The sequence below is a fragment of the Polypterus senegalus genome, chromosome 14 (genome assembly GCF_016835505.1).
Source record: "Polypterus senegalus isolate Bchr_013 chromosome 14, ASM1683550v1, whole genome shotgun sequence".
In the NCBI taxonomy this organism is placed as follows: Eukaryota; Metazoa; Chordata; class Cladistia; order Polypteriformes; family Polypteridae; genus Polypterus; species Polypterus senegalus.
This window is the reverse complement of record NC_053167.1, coordinates 20,320,367-20,343,545: the sequence shown is the minus strand read 5'-3', so window position 1 is coordinate 20,343,545 and position 23,179 is coordinate 20,320,367. Positions and strand designations below refer to the sequence as shown.

Below are 23,179 nucleotides of genomic sequence, written 5' to 3'. Positions count from 1 at the left end.
CATGGAAGTGGATGGGAGTCTTTTATTGTAATGCTGTTGAGTTTTCTATAGTCCACACAAAATCTTCATTCACCATCCTTTTTTCTTAACTAATAATACTGGCAAAGACCAAGGACTAGAACTCTCCTTTTCAACACCCTCAGATTGCATCTTTGAGATATGCCTGTAAATTTTCTAAAATTTAACAGGTGTTGTGTGGTTAGCTTGCTGTTTTATTGGAGGAGTTCTAATATGGTATTTAATCAATTTACAGTAACTCATACTCTATGGAGACGTACAAAAAATAACACAGAACTCTTGAAGCAAGGCAGATTAATGTTCCTTTTGCTCTGGGGGTTAGTTCAACACTGTAAAAGGTGGAGGTTCAGAAACACTCAACACATCAGTTGATGCTTAAATAACATCCTCCTCCAAGGTATTGTAGAACCAACCCATTACACAGCTTTGGTATATGGTTATATCCTTTTCAGTAGGGTTAAGGAGATAAGCTGCCACAACCCCCTTATTTACTAATGCAACTGTGTGCGCCCGTACCAACTCAACATTCTCTGTAGTACTGGGTTCTAAGTAGCTTATATAATTATCAGGCAAAACAAGGTGACTGCATGAAATTTGGCACAATTACTTTCACTTAGAGGTGGCACAGTAACAGGAGATGTTACAGCAGTCCGGCACCGTATCTGTTTTACACAACAGTGGAATTGATATAATCCACTACTTCAGATCACACACAACTGTTTCTATAACTGCATGATGCTTGACAATATACTCCCATCCCAATAGCAAAGACTGAGTAGAGCCATGTACTACAAGCACTTCATGCTGCCAAGTGTCTGAACCACAGTGTACACAATGGATTTGAAAAAAAAAAAAAACAATTATCATGCGAGTGAAGTGTAGGTTTTCAGCTTTAATTTAAGGGGTTTACCAAAAATATTGTATGAGCCATTTAGGAATGACAGACATTGTTATACATGACCCCATTCTCAGGAGCTCAAAAGTATATGAATATTTGACTGACAAGCTTTTTCATAGCCAGTGTGGAAGAACAGCCCCCTGTACACAGACAGACAGACACCAAACGTCCAAAACACATGTTTAATTTCTTTTGTTTCTTTAACACCACCACACAATGCCTTAACAGCACAAATACTCACAGTCTCTTCTTCTCTTTTTTCCAAGTATATCGCCCTCACTCTTCCTCTAACAAGCTCTGTCTTCTTCTTCCCGACTCCAGTTCATCTGATGGAGTGAGGCGGCCCCTTTTGTACTGTCCCGGATGTGCTCCAGGTGCTTCCTGATGACCTTCTGATGGCACTTCCTGGTGCGGCAGAAGTGCTGTATAAGCACCTGGAAGCACTCCAGGTCTGCCTGGAATCTCTTCTGGCAGCACTTTCAGTTGTGGAGGAAGTGCTGCAGTCCAAGGCTCCATAATCCTTCAGGCGCCCCCTGCCAGTAGCCATGGGCCCCAACAGAGATGAACTTCTAAACTCTGATCCCGTGGCCCCCATGCAGACCAGGGCGGCTACTCTCTTGTTGCCCAGGGGAGGTATTGTCCCTCTCCCAGTTCTTCCAGGTGTCCCGGCTGGGCAGGATCCTCAGCCATCTGCCACACTGCCCCTCCCTCAGCTGAGGCTCGTAGGGTGAAGCAGCCTGGCATGGTTCTGCATACTTCAGGCCACAGTTCTGTCCTGAAACACAAAAACAGGAAAGAGGCGCGGAGACGTTGCCTCAACACCACCTCCAGGTGTCCTCTGTCCCACCGTACGGACGACTCCAGCCATGACTGGTACCATGGCATTCATAACACCAGCGATCCCCCTTTTTTGCCTTTGCCCTTGGAACATGAAACCAGGATGTTCCTGTCCCATCGTTCCTCAGCTGAGTTCGGGTCTTCTCTCTGCCCCTGCAGAGAGCGACCTCTCCACTTACGCAAGCCCCCGGCTCACGTTTCTTATTATTGGGTGATCAGGTCTGTCTTTTCTGGGTCCCCGTCTTTCTCTGGGGCAGCCCGACGGTCTGGGTCTCCCTATGGGAGAAAAAGAAACTCTGCGCCATCTGCACCCCATAGACCAGCATGAGACTGTCGTTTGCTCTTGGAGCGGGGTGCTTTGACGTCCGACACTCACCAGCCAGCGTCCTGTATGCGCCTATGCCGTTTCCGCCCCGACCGCACAATCAGCTGTCATTGTAAAGTCCACTGTAGGAGGCACTATGGCTACTTGACAACAGGAATGATGCAGTATCGTTGCCTTTTCGCTCAGCACTCCTGTTTTATATATGGCACAGGTGTTGCTTATCTGCACCACCACGTTCTTCTGACTGGAGGCCCAGGTGAGGTACTGTCCCTCTCCCAGTTCTTCCAGGCGTCCCGACTGGGCAGGATCCTTAGCTGTCCGCCACACCTGGTGGGAACAGTTCCCTTATTATTTCATTAACTTTTAACCAAGGTCTAGAATTGATTCCAAATGTGAAATTTGGAAGCTATCACTGTGAGCTCTCAATATGAGGTCCAAAGAGTTGTCCATGCAAGTAAAAATAGTCCATCATTAGGCTGAGAAAACAATACAAACCCTTTAGAGAGATAACAATAACACAAGGAGTGATCAAATAAACCATTTGGAACATTCTTAAAAAGAAGGAATGCACTGGTGAGCTCAGCAACTCCAGAAGGCGTGGGCAATCATGGAAGACAACTGTGCTGAATGAGTGCAGAATTCTTTCCTCGGTGATGAAAAACCCCTTCACAACATTTAGCCAACCACTCTCTGGGAGGTAGACCTATCATTGCCAAAGTCTGCAATCAAAAGAAAACTTTATGAAAGTAAATTAAGAGAGTTTACCACAAAGTGCAAACCACTGATAAACCTCAAGCACAGGAAGGACAGATTAGACTTCAGCAGAAAACATTTTTATAAAGTCTGTCCAGTTCTGGAACAGTTTTCTTTTGACAAAGGAAACTAAGATCAATAGGTGCCAGAATGATGGAAAAAGAAGAGTGTGAAGAAGAAAAGGAATGACTCATAATCTGATATATAACACCTCAACTGTGAAACATGGTGCAAGCAGTGTTATGGCACAGGCATGTTTTCCTGCCAATGGAAGTCAGTTACTAGTTAGTATTGACAATATGACTGCTGGCAGAAGCAGCACGATGAATTCTGAAGGGCTATATTATCTGCTCAGATTCAACCAAAAGCTGTAAAACTGACTGGACAATGCTTCATAGTATAGATGGACAAAATATATTGCTTTTCAAGGCAAAGAATTTGAATACTCTTAAATAGCCAAGTCAATCAACTGACCTCAACACAAATGGACATGTATTTCACTTGCTGAAGACAAAACTGATGGCAGAAAGTCCAATGAACAAGCAGCAAATGAATCCAGCTTCAGTAAAGGCCTAGCAAAGCATCACTATGGTGGAAACCCTGCATTTGGAGATGGCCATAGGTTTCAGACTTCAGGTAGTCATTGACTATAAAGGATTTTCAACCAAAATTGAAAATGATAATTATCATTCTGGTTATGTTAGTTTGTCCAAATAATTTTGAACCCCTGAAAATATGAAGACCATGTATAAAAATGTATATCATTCCTAAGCAGCTCATACAATATTTTCAGTAAACCTAACTTTCTGTGTACTTACATGTGAGAGACTGCAGCTAACCCTGGTAAATGAAATCAGATACTCCTGTGTTCTTCTCTGTCAGTATATTTACTTATTGATCTAGGGCTTGAGCTTTGTCTAGGGTGACAGTTCCTGCCATCTCTGTGGACACTCAGGGGTTCCCTAGGATGAAAATCCCTGTCCAGAAAATCCTGTGATCAATTATCCACTGAGTGGTCCCTTCAGTGCCATCTTAACATCATCATAGGTCCCCAGGCAAAGCAGTGTGCTGTGGCTCCTGTTTAAACAGCAAAACAGAAACAAACCTAGACATCAGAAACATTATGGGCTCCTGAGGGCTATGGCCAGTGCCCATTGTTTTCATACATTAAGATGGCCCTGGGTCCCTTTTACAAATGGGTGGCCCTGATTGACGACCTAGAGTAGAATTGAACGGATGAGTGCAACAATCATCTACCCCTGTGGTTGTACTGGTCTTCGCACTGGTGTGGAGAAGATTGTCTTTTACTGCAATCCTCTACTTGAAACTGCACATTCCTTTTGCCTAGATGCTTTTTACTGCCCAACCTCGTTTTGTAAATTGTCAACTTTTGTTGTTAAATCTGACACTATTCTCAGAAGCCAATTCTTCTTGGACACAATATTAACAGAAGACGTTTTGTATACTGTGCTATGTAGAGTGCTGCACTTCTTGAAAATGTTTGGGAAATAAATATGAAAACATGACTGTCTCTCCTGCCTGTTCACATCGTCTGGGAATTACAAATGCTTCTTCTATAGGCTATTTGTGGCACCTAACTCTTGGCATTTTGCTTGAAAAACTATGTCTAACCCATCCAAATTGTTCTCTTTTTGTGTATTTATGTCACTGTCAGTGATACCAGATTAGCAATATCGGCAGCAAAAATATCCAAGCTATCGTTGAACGACTTAGCCAGCGTTGTATCTATGTTTACATGCTTCCGTATGTAGCAGAGTTGACAAACTTGTTTTGTATAGAATGCTGTTCTCATTGACTGAACACAGCGCCCGTATAGCAACTCCGAATTGCCTAGTCCAAAAGAACACTGATCGGCAAGCCCACAGCAGTTCAATTTTAACACGTTTTAAATAGGCATCATTCAGTTCGTACTTAAATTTATAATCCTTCGATGAAAAGTTTTTTAAGCAGTTCAATACACAGCAAATAGTATATATTTTACTTATCCACGATACAATTACGCACAGTCCGCTTGTTATGAGTGTTCCTTTTGATTTGGCGCTGACGCACTTTGTGATTATCATGGACTTCCTCGTGAAAGCGTACTGAATTCCACAGAGCACAGATATCTTCACAACACCCAAAAAAGGATAATTACTTATGTCTAAAATGCCACTAGAAAGTGTGGAGGTCCACGCTATGCGATGCGTCTGCTTACATCATGGTTAAGATTAGGGTTGTGTGGGTTTCTGTCTCAAATAATAAGCGTGCTTACACAGTTTACAATTAAGGGTGTCACCAAATTTATGCTCCCCTTTCATCCGCTGTGCTGAAAAAAGTTTCTAGTCGGATATTTTTGACGTGATGCACATACTTCCGGCTTCTCGCTGTAATAAAGCAGGTCCTGCTAGCGCTCGCGCTGCACGGATCAATTTTTCTTTGTCTACTTGGTGAATCCGTAAGTGATCGGTGCGAACTAAGCGGCAATCATGGTAAGAGATTATAATATCGTGTTTAAAGTCATAGATGGTGTAAGTGGCGGGAATATTTTGTGGTAATGTTTCAGATTAATTGTACTGATGTGGTACATCAAAACGGAAAGCCGAGATGTAGTATGGCGACTGTTCCATGCAGTAGGCGCTACTTGGGCTGTATAACACATGACCTACGTTTCTCTCGTATGCATTTATTTATAATTGTAACTGTTCCTGCGAATATGATTCTAAGACTGGGGTCCCTTTGTGTCGGATATCACCTGGACGTTGATGAGCATTGGAATCTTTAAAAAAATGGCCTTTTTGCATCAAGGTTCAAGGTACTTGTCTATGCTTTTCGATTTGTGCGCCAAAAAGACCTTAATTTATGTTTGTTTTTGTTGCAGTTACGCGTAGCTTGTGTTTGGCAAAGTTTTTAGTTTTAAGAATTTTGTGTCCTGAAAGTACTGTCTGTTACCGTGCGAGAATTTGTACAAACCCGTAATTATTCCTCTTTCTACCAGAAAATATTAAACTTTCGAGCTTTTATTGAGGGCATAAATGTTGGGGTGTAGGTTACGTTCCTGATAGTTTAAGGTTTTGATGTCATTTTAAACTGTGTTTGTGCTAATGGCAACAGGGTTTAACATGCGCGTCAAGCGTTTAAAAATCCTTAATGTGCAGTTTGAGCAATGCGTTATTTGTAAGTATTACAGTTGACGAATTGGCCATTTTAAAATTTAGCATGCAATTTTTAAAAATAGTTTTTAAAAGCATTTTGGGTCTTCGAATTGAGGCGTTTGGCCGCTGGTATGAACACTTTCTGCGGCTGCTGTGTTTGTGTGCGAGTACTTCTACATTTCTGGAGTTAACTTTGTAAAGGCTTGTTAGTAGCTGGAAAACCTTTGGTTGCGTTCCGTGCAAGTAGTTTTCGATAATTCATTGAATTGTTCTTGGACTCTTGTCGCGACAGTACCTGCTGAGTTAAGACAACGTAACCTTTTTTCTTCTCGCTGGTGGTCTGTCCAGCTGTGAGAATAAATGTACTGTATTGCACTGTATTAAGAATTTTAACCTTATTATTGAACTTAACCCATATTTCCCATGTTTCTAATTATGGTTTCATTTGCAGACGGTAGGTAAAAGCAGCAAAATGCTGCAGCACATAGACTATAGGATGCGCTGCATACTTCAGGATGGGAGGATCTTCATAGGTACCTTCAAAGCCTTTGACAAGCATATGAACCTTATTTTGTGTGACTGTGATGAATTCAGAAAGATCAAGTAAGTTTTTTGGCCGTTTAATTGTTTAAGTTTATGAAATGATTAATTTATAGTTGAATTGATGTGTGGAAAGCTGTTTTATGTCCTGTTTAGTATTCTAAACTTGTTTCACTTGCGTTTCTCTGCTTCCACTTCTAATGTATTGTTAAACTGTTATAAAGTTTCCAGCTGTTAAGAACTGTGTACAGCGTCATGTATAAAAGTCCACTAGGTATGTTGGCAGTTTTGAAGATGAGCATTTCTCTATTATTGATGTGTATTTCACTGGTTTGCAGCACAGACATTCTTGGGCTTTGCAATTGCCCTCTTGTTACTGACTGCTTAGTTTTACTAGGGGCATAACAATAGTTAAGAGAAGCAATGGGCTTGTTGCTCACTACACCCTGCTGATGTTAAATTGGAGTAACCTGGAAAAGATGCCAGCTGACAGAAGTCTGAGGTCAACCGTTTTGTAGAAGCTTCCATTGAAATGTTAGATATTTAAAAAATACTTTAGAAAAAGCATGAGTTCTAAAAATAATGCAAATATTCTCAGTTCCCAGGTCAAGCAGAAGACTTTTAAGCTCCATTAACTAGAGTTAGCTATGTTGCAATAAAACCTGTGACGGTGGGTGCCTGGTGGACAATAAGCTTTCTGCAACCTTTTCCAAGTAGTAATGCAGTAGAATTTGTCCCAGACTTTTTTTTCTTTGTTTTTGTACATAGTGTCTAGAATGCATATGTTTTATGTAGTAGACAGAATAAATTAGTGTTATCAGTGACAATATTTTTTGCATTAATTTGTTTGGTTTATTTTTCCCATACCTTTTTAACTAGTTTCCATTCTGATTTAAATGCCTAAGCTACTGAGGCATCTAATATCAGCAGGTGCATCATTTAAGCTAATGAGGGGATGTGCATTAGGACTATGTGATGTCTTAAAATTTTAACATCTTTTCAAAACATTAACCATGTAAGTTACTGTTACCTGTGCAGAGGGACTAGAGAGATGCTTGTGGATTATAAATAATTAGCTCCTATTCTACCTAAGCACCACACAGTATCTATGCCAGGGTGTGATTTTAATTCATATTTCCACGAGTCTGGTTTGCTTAGGTAAATGTGAAGATAGCAAATGCACCCCGGTATGGATCAAAAGAATATTGCCAAGACCCATTGGAAAGGGTGTTTGCTGTGCAGTAGTAGTAAGTGAAATCTGAAGTGGTTATCATGAGGTATATGATCAGACACTGAGGAATAATCTAACTACATGAAGTACTGAGTATTATATGTAAAATTATGTATGCTGTGATAGCTGTCAGTAATAGGGAATCTTTCATAGCATGATGAGTTAAGGGTTAATGTGGAGCATTAAAAACAAAGATACAAATAAAAAGGCACATAGGTACAAATGTAACTCAATCTTCAAACGGCTTGCACAGTTACCAGTGAATTGGAGCAAGCCAAATACCCTATCGATCTCACCAGTTCTTTGACACGTACAGTTGGACAACGGTTTTAAATCCTCTTTTGATAGCGTCAATCAAACCACTTACACGGGGGGAGACAAATGAACAGATGTTCCTTAAACACTAACAAACCCCCTAATCTTAAACTAAAAGTAATGCATGCAGTGAGGTAGGACATCCTTGTTGCGTGCAGTAACTTTCACAGTAAATGTTAATCCGACAGTTCAAAATTAACATTTAATATCCGATGTTACAACAGCAGACACCTACCTGGTTTGAGAAACTAAACTTGGGTTATGTTCATATATGTCCGTTACAGGAAATTTTAAAATGGAACATTATACGTTAACTGTACTGCTGCATGTACTGTCAGCTTAAGCAACTGTCCTCAGCAGAGCTGGCTTTTTCTGTACACTTGCCTCTTTCAAATGTCTTTACTTACTTTCATGATTTTGAAAGTAGTCTTCCACTTGTTCAATAGGTGTTTTGCTCTCATGGCTGTATTTGGTAAATAAACCAAATTAGGGGAAAATACTTCAGTGCGCAAAGTTGCAAATGCAATTGTTAACCCTCCATGGTATTTTTTTTTTTTTTTTTCCCCCTGGTAAGTTTTTGGTCAGTGAAAAACATTCAGGATGTGGTCACAGGGTGTTTATTTAGTTCACTTGACAGTTTGCTGATAAAATGAAAGCAAATGGACTGAGTGAGAAAATGCCTTCTGAGTGTTGGACAGCTTTCTTGTAAGGTATTCATGATTTAAAAAAAAAAAAATTGAGGAGATTTCTGCAATTGTTTGAAGTCTATTGATGTATGTTTGTTTGTATTGATGATGTGGCCTTCCAATCAAAGACTGACTATCTTTAACCATTGTCTCCACCCTTAGTATATATTAATACTAATAACATTAATACTATGCTTCATGTAGCAGACATATCCTGGTAATGACACTACTTCTTGTGTTTTCACATTGCATTCTTCAGTGTGGGCATTAGAAAGTTCTTTAAGATTAAAGGAGAAACATTTACATTGTTCATTGGTATGTGGAAAGTCATTTTAGTGACTAAAAAGTTAGCAGGGCTTTCTGCATGTGTGGGTGTACTTGGACAGACTCCCACACCACATCTTCCGTCTGTGTCTTGGAGCATAAGGTTTATTGAATCATTTGTGAATTTTATTGAATGTGCTGTTAAACTTTACAGAAATTTTGTTACGAGAATGCAAGTTAATTTTTTAACAAATTTTTCTAGACCTAAAAACTCAAAGCAGCCAGAACGTGAGGAGAAAAGAGTGCTTGGATTGGTACTTCTGCGTGGGGAAAATTTGGTTTCCATGACAGTAGAAGGTCCTCCACCAAAAGATGTAAGTTTTCATTTTATGCTTGCATTGAATATGGTATCGAGCTGTTTTTTGACTGTTAAAATAATGTTTTTCAGAAGATAAGAGTCCTGATTTTTGTAATGCATAGCTGAACTGCGACAGTATTTAGTATGTCTGACTTTATGCCAAGAAATCTTGCCTGTGGCCAACAGTAACACATTTTACTTGGAAGCCCCTTTTAAAATACTCAAGGACATGTTTGTTTGTGTTTTTTTTTTTTTGTTTTTTTTTTATATACAAGGTTAGCAGAAGCTAACAAAATGTATTGTGATATAGATGGAATTTAAGTTTAAATTAAAAAGCAGGGTGATGTACAGGTGTTAAGCTCCATAGGTAGAGTTTCCACAGCCGTGGCCCATAGTGCAGAGCCTGCAAAATGGGACATTTAGCAACATGGTATGAGTGGAACAAAGTGAATGTGATAGGGCATATGGTTTTAGTAATGAAAACCAATAAGGTGGTGACATACCATGGAGGGCCGGTGGGGGGTGGGGTGGTTAGCTGCCTTTAGTGGTGGTTGGGGCAGGGATTTGTAATTCCTACGTTTGGTCCTCCGTCTCACTCTATACTGTGTCTTCCACGACTGAGTATTAAAGCTAAAATACCTCAGAAAGGGGGGGGGGGTGTGGAAACAGTATATCGATAATATCATTGATAATGGAACCGCATCTCAACAATATAGGAACTCTGGTGCCAGATTTATCATTTATCTTTATCAAAAAGGACAACTCATCATACAGATCTTAAATACCCCAATCTGCAAAATGTTGCAGCTAGAACACAAACATATATCAACATCAACCAAATAGAAAGAGGCAATAAACAAAACAAATGGGCATCCGTACAAAGGGGTAGTGTCAACATCAACAAAGGGTCAACATCCTCTCTCCAGTGACAGATGAAAACCAGCTCCACTGACTGTTAGAACATTAGAACAATCTAGACAAGAACAGGCTCTTCAGCCCAACAAAGCTCACCAGTCTTCTAAAAATACATCAAGTTTAGTTTTGAAAATCCCTGAAATCTTACTGTCTACCACACTACTTCGTAGCTTATTCCAAGTGTCTATGGTTCTGTGTAATGAAGAATTTCCTAATGTTTGTGTGAAATTTACCCTTAAGTTTCCAACTGTCTCCATGTTCTTGATGAACTTGTTTTAAAACAAGCCTCGATACACTGTATTTATTCCCTTCATGATTTTTAAACACTTCATGTCTTCTCTTAATCTTTTGCTTAAACTCTAGGCTCTGCTCTTTTTAATCATATTACATAGTTCATCCCCTGTAGCCCTGGAATGAGCCTAGTCACTCTTCTGTTGACCTTTTGTCCTGTTATGTCCTTTTGATAGCCTGGAGACCATAACTGCACACAGTACTCCAAATGAGACCTTGCCAGTGTGTTTTTATAAAGCTTGAGCATAACATCCTTGGAGTTGCACTCCACCAATCGTGCTATATAAAGTAACATTCTATTTTTCTTCATAATGGCTTCTGAACACTGCAACTCCTAAACCCTTCTTATAAGGTGCACTCTTGATTTTTGGACATCCCATTGTGTATTCAAACCTAACATTTTTGCTTTCTATACAAAATACGTAACACTTACGCTGTGTGCACAATTAGGCAAGTTGTATTTCTGAGGATTTAATTTTAATATGGAACAAATAGTCAATGCAAAATGTTAATAAACTTGAATGTTTTTACAAAGGAAATGTGAATATGAACTTTCTCAGGGGATTACATATGTGTGCACAGTTATTGTGCAAGTATTAGTGTGCAGAATTATTACACAAGTCAAGGAAAAATGAAAATATTTCCATCTTAATTTTTTTCATCTGTTAAAGTGAGAATAATAAGCAACTCAAAATTTACAAAAACGTTTGACATTTCCAAAAAAGTGACCCTTTTCAATAACAATCATAAGCCTTCCATTCATAGTCTGTCAGTTTCTTGATCAACTTTTTGTGCAGCAGCAATCGCAGCCTCCCAGACATTGTTCAGGGAAGTGTACCATTTTCCTTTCACTTTAAATCTCCCATTTAAGGGCCCACATGTTCTCAATAGAGTTTAGGTCAGGTGTGGAAGGGAGCCATGTCATTCTTTGAACTTTAAGGCCTTTACTGGCTAGCCATGCAGTGGAGTACCTCGATGCATGTTATGGAGCATTATCCTGCATAAAAATCATGGTCGACTTGTAAGATGCAGACTTTTTTTCCTGTACCACTGTTTGAAGAAAGTGTCTTCTAAAAAATGACAGTAGGTTTGGGAGTTGATTTTGAGTCCATCTTCAACCCAAAAGGACCAACTAGCTCATCTTTTATAATACCAGCCCATACCAGTACCTCACCTCCACCTTGCTGGTGTCTGAGTTGAAGTGGAGTTCTGTGCCCATTACTGAACCAGCCACGGGCCCATCCTTCTTGTCTGTCAAGAGTCACTGTCATCTCATCAGTCCATAAAACCTTTATATAAAAAAAAAAAAAAAAATCTGTCTTCAGATATTTCATGGCCCAGTCTTGACATTTCAACTTGTATGTCTTGTTCAGAGGTGGTCAGGTTTCAGCCCTCCTTACCTTGGCCATGTCACTGAGCACCCTTGTACTTCTGGGCACTCTAAGGTGCAGTTCTGGAATATGACCGCACTGGAGGATAATGGGTTCTTGGTAGCTTCATGTTTGATCCTTAAGTCTTTGGTAGTCAATGTGTCTCTTTTCGTGAAACATTTCTTGTGACTCTGACTATTTGTAACAAAACGTTTAATGGTTCTGTGATCACGCCACAATTTCTTCGCAATTTCAAGAGTGCTGCATCCCTATGAAAGACTTTTTACAATTTCACTTTTCAGAGTCAGTTAAATCTTGTTTTGGCCAATTTTGCCTGAGGAAAACAAGCTGCCTAATCATGAATATCTTGATATAGTGTGTTGATCTCCTTAGGCCACATCCTCCCTAACTACACAAATACACATCACCTGATATGCTTAAATCCAATAAGCATTCAAGTTAATAGATCTTGGAGTTGGAATATATGCATAAAAATGATAACATGGTCAAAATAATCGCTTGCCTAATAGGTCAGTACACTGTGCAAAATTATCTGCCACAAATCTGCTCAAGCCTGTATGCTGCCCAATAAACTGCCCATAAACAGTGAGTCGCTCACCCACCTGTAGCTAGACACTCCAGTGCAAGCTTGCGTCGCACTGTAGTCTGCTTGTGACTTTATGCTGTAGGAAGTAAATATAGGTAAACATTTAATATTGCGTTTATATAAGTAACATATATACATGTTTTTCATATAAAGACCATCACAAAACATAATCACAACCAAGACTTTGCCTGATATGTTTGCGAGCTCTGTAAACCCTGCTGTTTTGACTAGGGACATGGATGTCATCCTGCCAGCCAGTCTGCCCAACACGACTCATCCAAACAGTGCCATCTATCTCCTTTATGCTTGGTGCAGCTGTGTTCTTGTTTGTGTGAGTGGATGTTTCTTCCCGGGGAGGGCTTCTGTTCGTTCTTTGATGTGGAGCCTTCATGCACATCCGAGTTCACCTCTTTTATGGCATGTTTCTATTTGAAAACAGCAGTGTCAGATCGTGGGGGAGTGTGAACGTGACTGAGAATAAAACTGAATTAAAAAAATGAACCTTTAAAAGTACCATAAATTTACACTGGCTGTTAAGGATCAAATTAAAATGTTTTTTTTTTATTGTATAATAACAATAAGAGCAGCTCAGTGCTCAAAGCGGTCATGCTTGGAATCAAATCGGTGACTTCTTCATTACAAGTCAGCATTTCTTACTGCTGCACCACCCAAGCTGTCCTGTCATGTCAGTGTCGTTCCCCAACTGGATTTCTTTTTCTACTGTTAAGTTCTTGAATAAAAGCACACTTATGTTTTGCGAAAGTGTTTATTTGACATTTGGACTTCAGTCTTCATACATTTATACTCCATGTCTAATTTTTGTCAATTACTAAAATATGAAAAGCATTTTTTTTAGTAGTGTTCGATTCCTGCCTCATTTCATCCTACATTTACACAGATTGCTGTAGACACCGAGCACACATGAAATGTATGTATTCCAAATGACTATTTTTTTACCCTATTCACCAGGCACCACAAACGTAGATAAGGAGCCTTGGCTTGAGCTAGGAGAGCTTTTTGCCAGAGTTGAGCCCTGTCAAGGTGGGGATAGGATAGCAGGCTGCTTGTGCTGATGAACGCATTTACCAAACAGACGGTGATGGAGAGGTGCCAATGAATTTAAAGTGGGCCGGGATTACAAGGTGTTTGGGGTTTTTTTTTGTTTTTTTTTTGTAGGCTTCAGGGAATCCTAATGTTAACACCTGGAGATGAGACAACATTCACACTTCTGGGTACATGAACTCAGAAGTGTTCGCTTGCGTGGATCTGGCATATCCGGTTATGTAACAACGTCTGAAACCTAGTCGAGGTTGTTAGTGTTCCTTTTTGTTCTCCTTTGTAACAAATAACCTTATCTCATCGTTTCATGTTAATCAGGGTAGCTCTTTTATATGCAATCTGCATTTTTGCAGAGAATGACTGTCTTCCGTCTGTACATAGTTATCTTCTCAAAATAGCTGCTGTTCCATCCCACTAAGTAGATCAGAATTAAATGTTACCCAGAACATGTAATGGGAACAACAAGCTGCTACATCTCCATCTTTATATTTGACTTGTTCAGTGTTTGGATACATTTGTTAAATGGATGTATACATTAAGATTAAGTTATTAAAAGAATGTGTTAAATTTGAATACAGTTTAATATGTACAAATTTCCATGATACAAAAAACTTGGATGGTGGTTTAAATTACTAGTAATTTTTCTCAAATTTCATGTTTGCTTTTTATCATAAATATCTATACAAAATTTGAATCCCCTCTGTAATTTATAACCATAGTTGAGAATTTGTGAAAGTATTCAGTTAAAGTGCTACTTCTGGTTGCTGTAAGTGACCCAAAAGTTAACAGGATTCCTTATTTTTTGATGACCTTGGTCAAAGCATTTTCGTGTTCTGTTTACACACATTTTCAAAAATGTTTTGTGTGGTTTTTTTGTTTTTTTGGGGGGGGAGGACTCTGGATAATCTAAAACATCAAGATTCAACAAAATCCTAAGGTTGAATTTTTTTCACGATTTTTATTAAAGTGTGAAACACTGATATTGACAGAATGTTTAATATAATTGTATAATTAATGTAATAAAACTCCTATCAATTGCATTACTAACAAATCGGCAATCATGTACTAATGTAAATCTAATACTGATATTCAATACTTGTACTTAATAACAGAAATTACAACCGCAGTGTGTAAATATCAAAGCGATCTGTGACCCTTGTATCTTAACACTACCTATATATTCAGCACATTTTGATACTAACTGCATACATAAAGCATTGCAGTTGAAAAGAATTTTCCTGAAAATACCTTCATCCCTTCTAAAGTTTTTTAGAGGACATGATGTGCTCCGCTAATTGTGTAACATTCTTTATGCCATGGTCAGTTTGGGAAGAGTTTTGAAAGAACAGCTGAATAGTCCCATTTGCTCCAATGTGATTCCCAACCACTATTAAACAGGAAGTTGATCATCCTAGCAAAAAACTGTCAAATTTGTCAGAGACCAATAAAAGTAGTCTAGTGTAGCCTCTGCTTCTTCATAGTTTAGCTTGATAAAATTATCTACCAACCATTGTTTACACCAGCTCGATAGTCAACCAGTATGTCTTGCCGGAGAGGTGTGGTAAGGTTTGCATGGGTCCTGTATCTAGATAAATTTGCTCTTGGTTTGTAAGGGGATTTTAAACTAGTCCATATCACTTAGAGCAGGGGTGCCTAATGCGCCGATCGCAAAGGCAGTGCAGGTAGATCGCGTTGTATTTTTAAAAAAAAATAAATAATTTTAAACTTAGTCTATCTCATATCCTCCCTATGGCATTTGCCTCTTGATTGACATACAGGGTGGCCAGTCTGAGATCTTCTCTTCTAACACACTGGTTCATCCTGCACGCACGATTAAATGCGTGAGCTACTGCAAAACTCCAGCTGTGATTTATTTAGCCTTCCAATTTATATCGACTAAAGAAGGAATTAAAAAAAAAAAAAATTGTTTGAGGGAGGGTATGGGCTGGATGTGGAATTGGAAGAGTTTTTTTTTTCTCTCGGGATGTTACAATTGAAGTGCGTTTGTCTGATCTGTCAATCTATCATTGGTATTCCAAAGGAAAATGTGGAAAGGCATTTTCGAACTGTTCATTAAAAACTACGAAACTGACATCCTTCCAAAAAGCGATCTGAGAAAGGAGAGGGAACTAAAATCCCAGTTAATCGGACAGCTGTCATTTTTTTCACTCGGCTGGATTCAAAAGTTCCTTGACTGCATTATTCAGCTCTACTTTATGCGAGTCACCCTTTTCCCACATGATGATGATTATTAAATCCAAATACTGTAGTGACCATAAATGTATTGAATTGTTTTTGTGCCATAAAGGTTATTTAGTTATGCAAGGTACGACAAAATACATTTTATGTATAAAAATCATTTTTAATATAGGTAGGTCATTTCAACCTGGTCCTTTTTTAAAAGCCGAAAAATTGTGGGCACCCCTGACTTGGAGATTCTTTGTTCATGCTCAAGTCTAGACTGGAAAACTGTGTTTTGATACTTTGCACATGTTTACAATAAAACGTTAAGTATTTTGCCTGCATACCCCAGTCATTTGTAGATATCAAGTACATATGAGTGAATAGGTTATTAAAAGGACTTGTGTTAGATAATCATTATTTTCTTTACAGACTGGAATTGCTAGAGTACCTCTTGCTGGTGTTGCTGGTGGCCCTGGTGTGGGAAGAGCTGCTGGTAGAGGAGTACCAGCAGGAGCACCAATGCCTCAAGCTCCAGCAGGACTTGCAGGTCCTGTGCGTGGTGTTGGAGGACCTTCGCAACAGGTGTGTAATGCTTCTTAATATTATGCAATTCTGAACAGTGGTCTTGGTAATCTTTTGAAAACATTTTAATACGAATTTTTCAACTAATGTTCCTTACAGTAGTCACAAAATTGACCAGTTTAGTATTTCTGGTTATGTGTTAACACACTTTGACCTATTAGCAAAGATTTCAGAAACATTGATTGTGGTAATTTTTTTCCTTTTTTGTAATGCTTTTGCTGTTTCTAATATCTGATCTGAAGCTTTGAATTCCTGTCAGATTCATTGTATGTAGCTCATTGTTTTTCTTTATTAGGTGATGACTCCTCAGGGACGTGGTACAGTAGCAGCAGCAGCTGCAGCAGCAGGTGCCAGTATTGCTGGGGCCCCAACACAGTATCCACCTGGTCGTGGTGCTCCACCTCCACCAATGGCCAGAGGTGCACCCCCTCCAGGTATGTACGGTTTATCAACTTTTATGATAGAAATTGAGGTAGCTCATGAAAAATTCATATTGAAGCTGGTATTCCTTCAGAGATGTCTTGAGTGTTGAAACATGTTAGAAAGTAGCATGTTTTTCTTAACAGAACACTTAAGATATTCCATATATGGCTAAATACATGTGTTAAACTGTTAATACATGTGGTACTGTAAACCTTTCTTGGTCAGAATTATATGGTCTACTGAAATGACAGGTGTCCATTGACCCATAGGTTCATGTTGTTTTTTTCCCTTGTGTAAAATGCTATAATAAAAATGACCATTATGTACACTTTATTGTTGTAGTTTATTTTGTATGTACTAGGGTTTATGAGAAGTACCTAAACTAGTGCCTGTTTGACTTTGTACCTATTTGTATTCCAAATTCTTCCAGACATAGTGATTTCACGGCAAAATATCGGCAACTTCTGTCCCTCCACGTAATGGATGTTTGTGTGCCTTATATGTCTGTTAGAACACTTTATATTTAAAAAAAAAAAAAGACTCCACATAAGTTACAGGTGGCAAGACTTAAAGCACATTGTGGACACTGTGACGAATTTTTACATGTTTGAGATTCAGTTATTGAGCTGTTATAGGCAGTGACAGGGATTAAACGTTTTGTGGAGTCAGTTATGTGAACTTCTCTGCTCTGATGTCAGTTTAGTTGCAGTAAATGGGTTGACTGAGGGTTTTAAATGAGTTACTGTGGTGGGCAGGGCATTAGTTTCTGCTTGATTTGAATTACTGTGCATTTTTATTGCAGCTTCTGTAATTGCCTGGTTTTGCTAGTGTAGCAGCTCTCAGTATGCTTTTTTATTTAGGGTGAACTTTACCTGGTAATTTCACATGGGTGAAGCTGACAGCTTTGAGATAAAGTTGGTATTTTTAAAGTGTCAAGTGCTTGGGTAGAGTTTGCAGTCTTACTCACTCTGAAAGTGTTGAATGAACCACTGTTAATAGCAGGATTTGTGAGATGACCCCGAGTTGTTGGGTTTTTCCACCCCCTATTACCTTTGTTTACCTTTGCCCTTGAGTCATTAAAAACTTGACAGTGATTGACTATTGCTTGTTTTGGATATGAGAGGATTGTGTTATATATTGGTACTGAAAGTACAGAAAATATCCAGTTTTTGTAATGGTACGGTTACTATCATTTGGGGAATTTTGGTACCAGAAGTTAATAGCCTTGAAAAACCTTGTGCTCAACCTTTCTTCCCCTCCCCCTGGTTTTTTTTTTTTAACCTTCCTTTCTTTTGACTCTCTGGGGGGGGGTTGGGTATGGGGGTGGGGGACTCTGGGGGGGCACACCCCCATCCCGCTTTGATACATCAGTGCAGTGTTCAACTATGGTTTGCCAAACAGTCAGTCAGTCTAAGACTAACAGCAAAGACACCCTAAAAAAAAATAGAGATTAGGAACTGCCTGGTGCTAGATTGAAATGTCAGAATGAAAACAAGTGAGGGTTTCGGATATGACTATTTTCTGGGTGTTTAGAAGGGGCAACTGGTTGGTTTGGGGCCAGTGTTGTATGCAAGTGAATTTTTCAGTGGCAATGATCAACATCTCTGTGGCTATTATGGCATATGTTGAATCCAAATCTGTTGCAGAGGTGCAAAGAACATTTTTGCTTCAAGCTTAATGTGCCTTGGCAAAGAATTCCTTGTCTCACTGTATGAAAGTAGTCTTATGTCCAAGTGGCATTGTGAAAGATGTTTGTTAGACCTCTGAGAAACCGTAAGAACACCAGAAAATATGAAATGAGCAGTATACATTGAGCAGCCTGTCAGATGGTATACTTGAAATATTTGAAACTGGTCTCATCAAGATTTATTCAATCGCCCATATAAAATAGGAAAAAAGCTACATTTCAAAAAAAGTAAGCACTTTTTTAAAACGGTTTTATACCCCAAATTTCATTTAGTAATTTAACTGATTCACACATTTAGAAAAATGTTAGTGGTAGAGCTCATTTTAAAAATATTAAGATCATATAAGTGAGTGGCATCAGTTACATTTTTGAAGTTCTTAACTTAGTTGACACGTGGTCCTGGATAAGTGACCTTTCATACTATCTTTTCTGAAATCCTTCTATCCTTGTTCTGCACCCCATTAACTTATATATATATATATATATATATATATATATATATATATATATATATATATACACACACAGTAATCCCTCGCTCTTTCGCAGCTTCACTCTATCACAGATTTTAAATGTAAGCATATCTAAATATATTACGGATATTTCACTGGTTCGTGGATTTCTGCGGACAATGGGTCTTTTAATTTATGGTACATGCTTCCTCAGTTTGTTTGCCCAGTTGATTTCATACAAGGGATGCTATTGGCGGATGGCTTAGAAGCTACCCAATCAGAGCATGTATTACATATTAACTAGAACTACTCAATGCTATAAGATATGCTTCCCGCCCGGTGCTTGATTGTTTGCTTGTCTCTGCCTCTCTCTCACCCTCTTGACATTCTCTGCGCCTGACGAAGGGGGTGTGAGCCTAGTGGATACCGACGCTCCTAAGAAATGCCGCTTTATCGAGGTGCTTCCGCATACTTAAAAGCACACTTATTGATTTTTTGATTGTTTGCTTTAATATCTCTCTCGTTCTCTGCGCCTGACGGAGTAGATGTGAGCAGAGGGGCTGTTTGCTTAGAAGATACTGATGCTCCTCTAAAAAAAATGCCGCTTTATTGCGGTGCTTCGGGAAACTTAAAAGCACTCTCTCTCTCTCTCTCTCTCTCTCTCTCTCTCTCTTCTAAGAGGCATGTTTGTCACGGATGTATATTGCTGTATGCGGCATGTAAAAAATTGTCACGAATGTAAAACAATGTATTGTATTGTCTTTTCATTCACCAACAGTCGTATACACAATGAAGTAAGCAGTCTTTAAAAACTTTTCGGGTACGACTGCGTGCACCATAGCAAACTGTTTAACACGCTACATACAGCAATTTGCATCCGTGACAAACATGCGTCTTCTTAGATGCTCCTGCACTTTGTGCACACCCCGTCCCACCTCGCTTCTACCGTGGGCGGGTGTCTTGGTGGATTATATATAGAAAGGCAGCAAAAACCGCACAGAACAGTGAAAAGTCTGCGTGAGTCACAGGTACATCTGGACTGTGCAAACACGACAAAGACTCGAGTGACGAGTTGGATTTGGGCACATGAGCAGGCAGTGCATACTGGACGAGAAATCAGCAGACTAGCATGGCGGAGGGAGCGAGTGGACGTCCTTCTCCTCTCCTCCCGTTCCACCCTCCGCACCTGACCTCCACACGGACGATTGTGTGTGTGTTGGTTCGTTCCATGCATTGTTACAATGTTGCTTTTCTTGCTGATTTATTACATTACCGATTTTTCAAATGTTAGTTTTCTCCCGGTGCTTAAAAATCATTAAACTGGCCTGATTATGCGGCATTTGGTATGCTACGAGTTGGCTAGTAGGTTTAATCCCTGTATGTATGTGTTGTAACAAAAAAAACACGCATAAGATTTGGAACACCTTCAGGCAAACCCCATACTGTGTAACTGAAAATAACCGCAAGTTAATAAACATTGAAAAAGGACAAAAAGTCGGCTTTATGGACACAGATCTTAAAGTGACTGCTCAAAGATTGGGGTTCCTTCAGGTTAAGTAAAAGCCAAGCAGGAAGACATGGGTTTTCTTTGTGCCCGACGCTTGCTCGAGTAAACACTAGTTACCCCATGACCCTGCTCTTGATAAATGGGTTTGGGTGGATAGGGTATTAGGTTTGGTTCCCCCTTTTGTCTTAGTAGTAATCACATTTGAAATATGCTTGAAAGGAAAGATGAATAATTTTATTTATGTTTCTATTTGTCTTTGTGACACTATTTTCATTGTGGTAATCCTTGATTTTTAAAAAAAAAAAAAACCTGCACTACAGAATTCAAAGTGGAACCACTGCCTGTAGCAAGGCAGTGAGGTTTGATATAAACAGTGAAACAGTCCCCTATCACCATACCCTCTACCTTCTCTTTGATGCATTGTGGACTCCAGGGATCAGTAAATTTCAACATGCTGAAGTATTCAAACTGTAGCACATGCCAAAACAGGGAGACATGTGATTATCTAGCTCAACAAGTGCAACATGGACTGGGGTGCTGCATTGGGTAAGCTCATGGTTGTGCTACCTGGTTTTGGGGTTGGTGGTGGTTTGGATGGCGTTATGCGAAGTTAATTTGCTCCAGTAATATAATTCCGGCACTGGGTCCAAAAGCTGGTATCAATACTGAAGTCAAAATACTAGTCGTCCTAGTGTGCTAAATCAGTGATGGCATCACTTATTACTTTAGATCTGAATTTTGATAATGATGTTTCACAGTTACCCTGAAATCTAATCTTCTTCCAGTTTAGATGAAACTGTAGACACCTGGATTCTTTGTACTAATCGAAAATCAGACATTTATATCTTGTGTTCTTTCCCTTTTTCACAGGAATGATGGGTCCACCACCTGGCATGAGGCCCCCAATGGGCCCACCAATGGGAATGCCTCCTGGTAGAGGTGCCCCAATGGGAATGCCTCCTCCAGGAATGAGGCCTCCGCCACCTGGAATGAGAGGTAATGCAGATTTTTTTTTTGTCAATTTTATTGACTCGGGGGTGGGGAGGTCGACTTGTTCTCAATTCTACTTTTTGTAAAAATTGATTGTGTATGGAATAATTGCAATATTAATATTTAAAAAAAAAAAAAATTATGGTAAAGACCTAATAACTGACAGTTGCATTGAATTAGATTGCTAAGTGTCCCTTTAAATTGGCACTTTTCATAAATTGACACCCAGAATATTAAGCAGATTCTTTGTAGCAAACTTCAAGTCTACTTCATGTAACTGTTACTAGGCTGTAACCAAACTTTGAAAGTTTACTCAAGATAAAACTTTAAATAGACATGTTTGTAAAATCCTTCAATTTTTTTTCTTTTTTTAGGACCTCCTCCACCAGGCATGCGTCCACCTAGGCCTTAAGTTAGCAGATTGCACTAAGGAGCTCTTCATACTCTACACGAAAACTCAACAGTTTCCTTATTTGTTGTACTGTGGGACTAGTGGGCTTCACAAGCTACATTCACCATTCTGTATATTTTTATTTTTTTTACTTGTAAAATTTTAATAAAATTTGATGGATGGTTTACTATATTGCAGCCATTCAAGAATTTGCAGGACCAACAATTTAGAATGAGTTCCCAAGGAGTCATTTACTAGCATTAACAGGCATATTTCATTAGCTTTGCTTCAATTATGCACATATCACTGAAGCAATTACTGCAGTGAAATGTTAAAAGGAGTGATTACGAATTTCCAGGTATCTAAATATCCAAGTTAGACATATAAAACATATCAGTTGGTATAATGGTACATGCAGTTGCCTCCTAGCTTCAGAGTCCTTGGTTGAAATCATGGTCTGTTTTTAGTGTGGAATCTGCATGGTGTCCCTGTGTTGGAGTGGATTTTATTTTGGGTAACTTGGTCATCCTCCAACATTTCAAAGAGATGTCTGTTTATAGTAAGTGGCAATTGTATTTTGAGATTGTGTTCTGCAAGGCACTGTTGGAACAACTTGGCTACTAAGTGAAAACTCCAAGCGATTTATTCTGAGATGGTTATAAATCCATCCCACAAATGGGATGTACTGCTACGGAACAACTATTCAGTTTAGAAATACAAGAATTCAGAGGCCCAGACCTGGGTTTTGCTGTGTCAACTATAGACATCCAATGGCGCTTCTTGACATGTGGAGTGTTTGACTCGTGCTCCTAGATTTGATACAGGTTAGATCAGGGGTGTCCTACTACAGTCCTGGTGGGCCAGATTGGCAGCTGGTTTTCATTGTAACCATCTTCTTAATTAGTGAGCCGTTTTTTACTGCTGATTAACTTGTTTTGCCTTATTTTTACTTAAATTGAATCGGACCCCTTGGTTTTGTCCCAATCAATGAGACACCATAAGCCTCAACATGATCAGCTAAACTGAAAATAAAGGTGAGTCTGTCATGTTCTGCTAAGGTAACCAAAATATCTTGACAGTGGTCATAGAAAAAAACGGGAAATCGGCAGTCTACTGTGGCAGAATGAGAGCAGCAAGAAGTCCTATTCAGTAATGGCCTTTATTTAACAACAAGAATTGGCTTCGTTATGAAACTGGTTAGAGTGAAATTGGCTGGAGTTTCATATGTCTGAGTCGTTTCACATCTCTGGCTGCCATTTAATAAAGAAATGAATCAATTCTGAGGACTGAATCCTTCAAAACAAGGCTATTAAAATGAAAGGTAAAGGAGTTAATTAGCAC

The 23,179-nt window shown here is 39.2% G+C and overlaps 1 protein-coding gene across 1 annotated transcript; it reads left to right on the top strand.

Annotated features, from left to right (window-relative positions):
* Positions 1 to 5,190: 5,190 nt before the first annotated feature.
* snrpb (small nuclear ribonucleoprotein polypeptides B and B1) lies at positions 5,191 to 22,057 on the top strand. Its single transcript, XM_039734783.1, has 7 exons — positions 5,191 to 5,323; positions 6,438 to 6,589; positions 9,285 to 9,396; positions 16,236 to 16,388; positions 16,684 to 16,822; positions 21,328 to 21,453; positions 21,822 to 22,057. The coding sequence occupies exons 1-7, from the start codon at positions 5,321 to 5,323 to the stop codon at positions 21,857 to 21,859; spliced, it is 723 nt and encodes a 240-aa protein (XP_039590717.1). The 5' UTR covers positions 5,191 to 5,320; the 3' UTR covers positions 21,860 to 22,057.
* The last annotated feature ends 1,122 nt before the right edge of the window (positions 22,058 to 23,179 follow it).

Excerpts from the sequence above, each read along its gene's own strand:
- snrpb (XM_039734783.1), top strand. Across the intron at positions 16,389-16,683 it reads TTGGAGGACCTTCGCAACAG|GTGATGACTCCTCAGGGACG; the intron begins GTGTGTAATGCT and ends TTTCTTTATTAG. Across the intron at positions 16,823-21,327 it reads CAGAGGTGCACCCCCTCCAG|GAATGATGGGTCCACCACCT; the intron begins GTATGTACGGTT and ends CCTTTTTCACAG.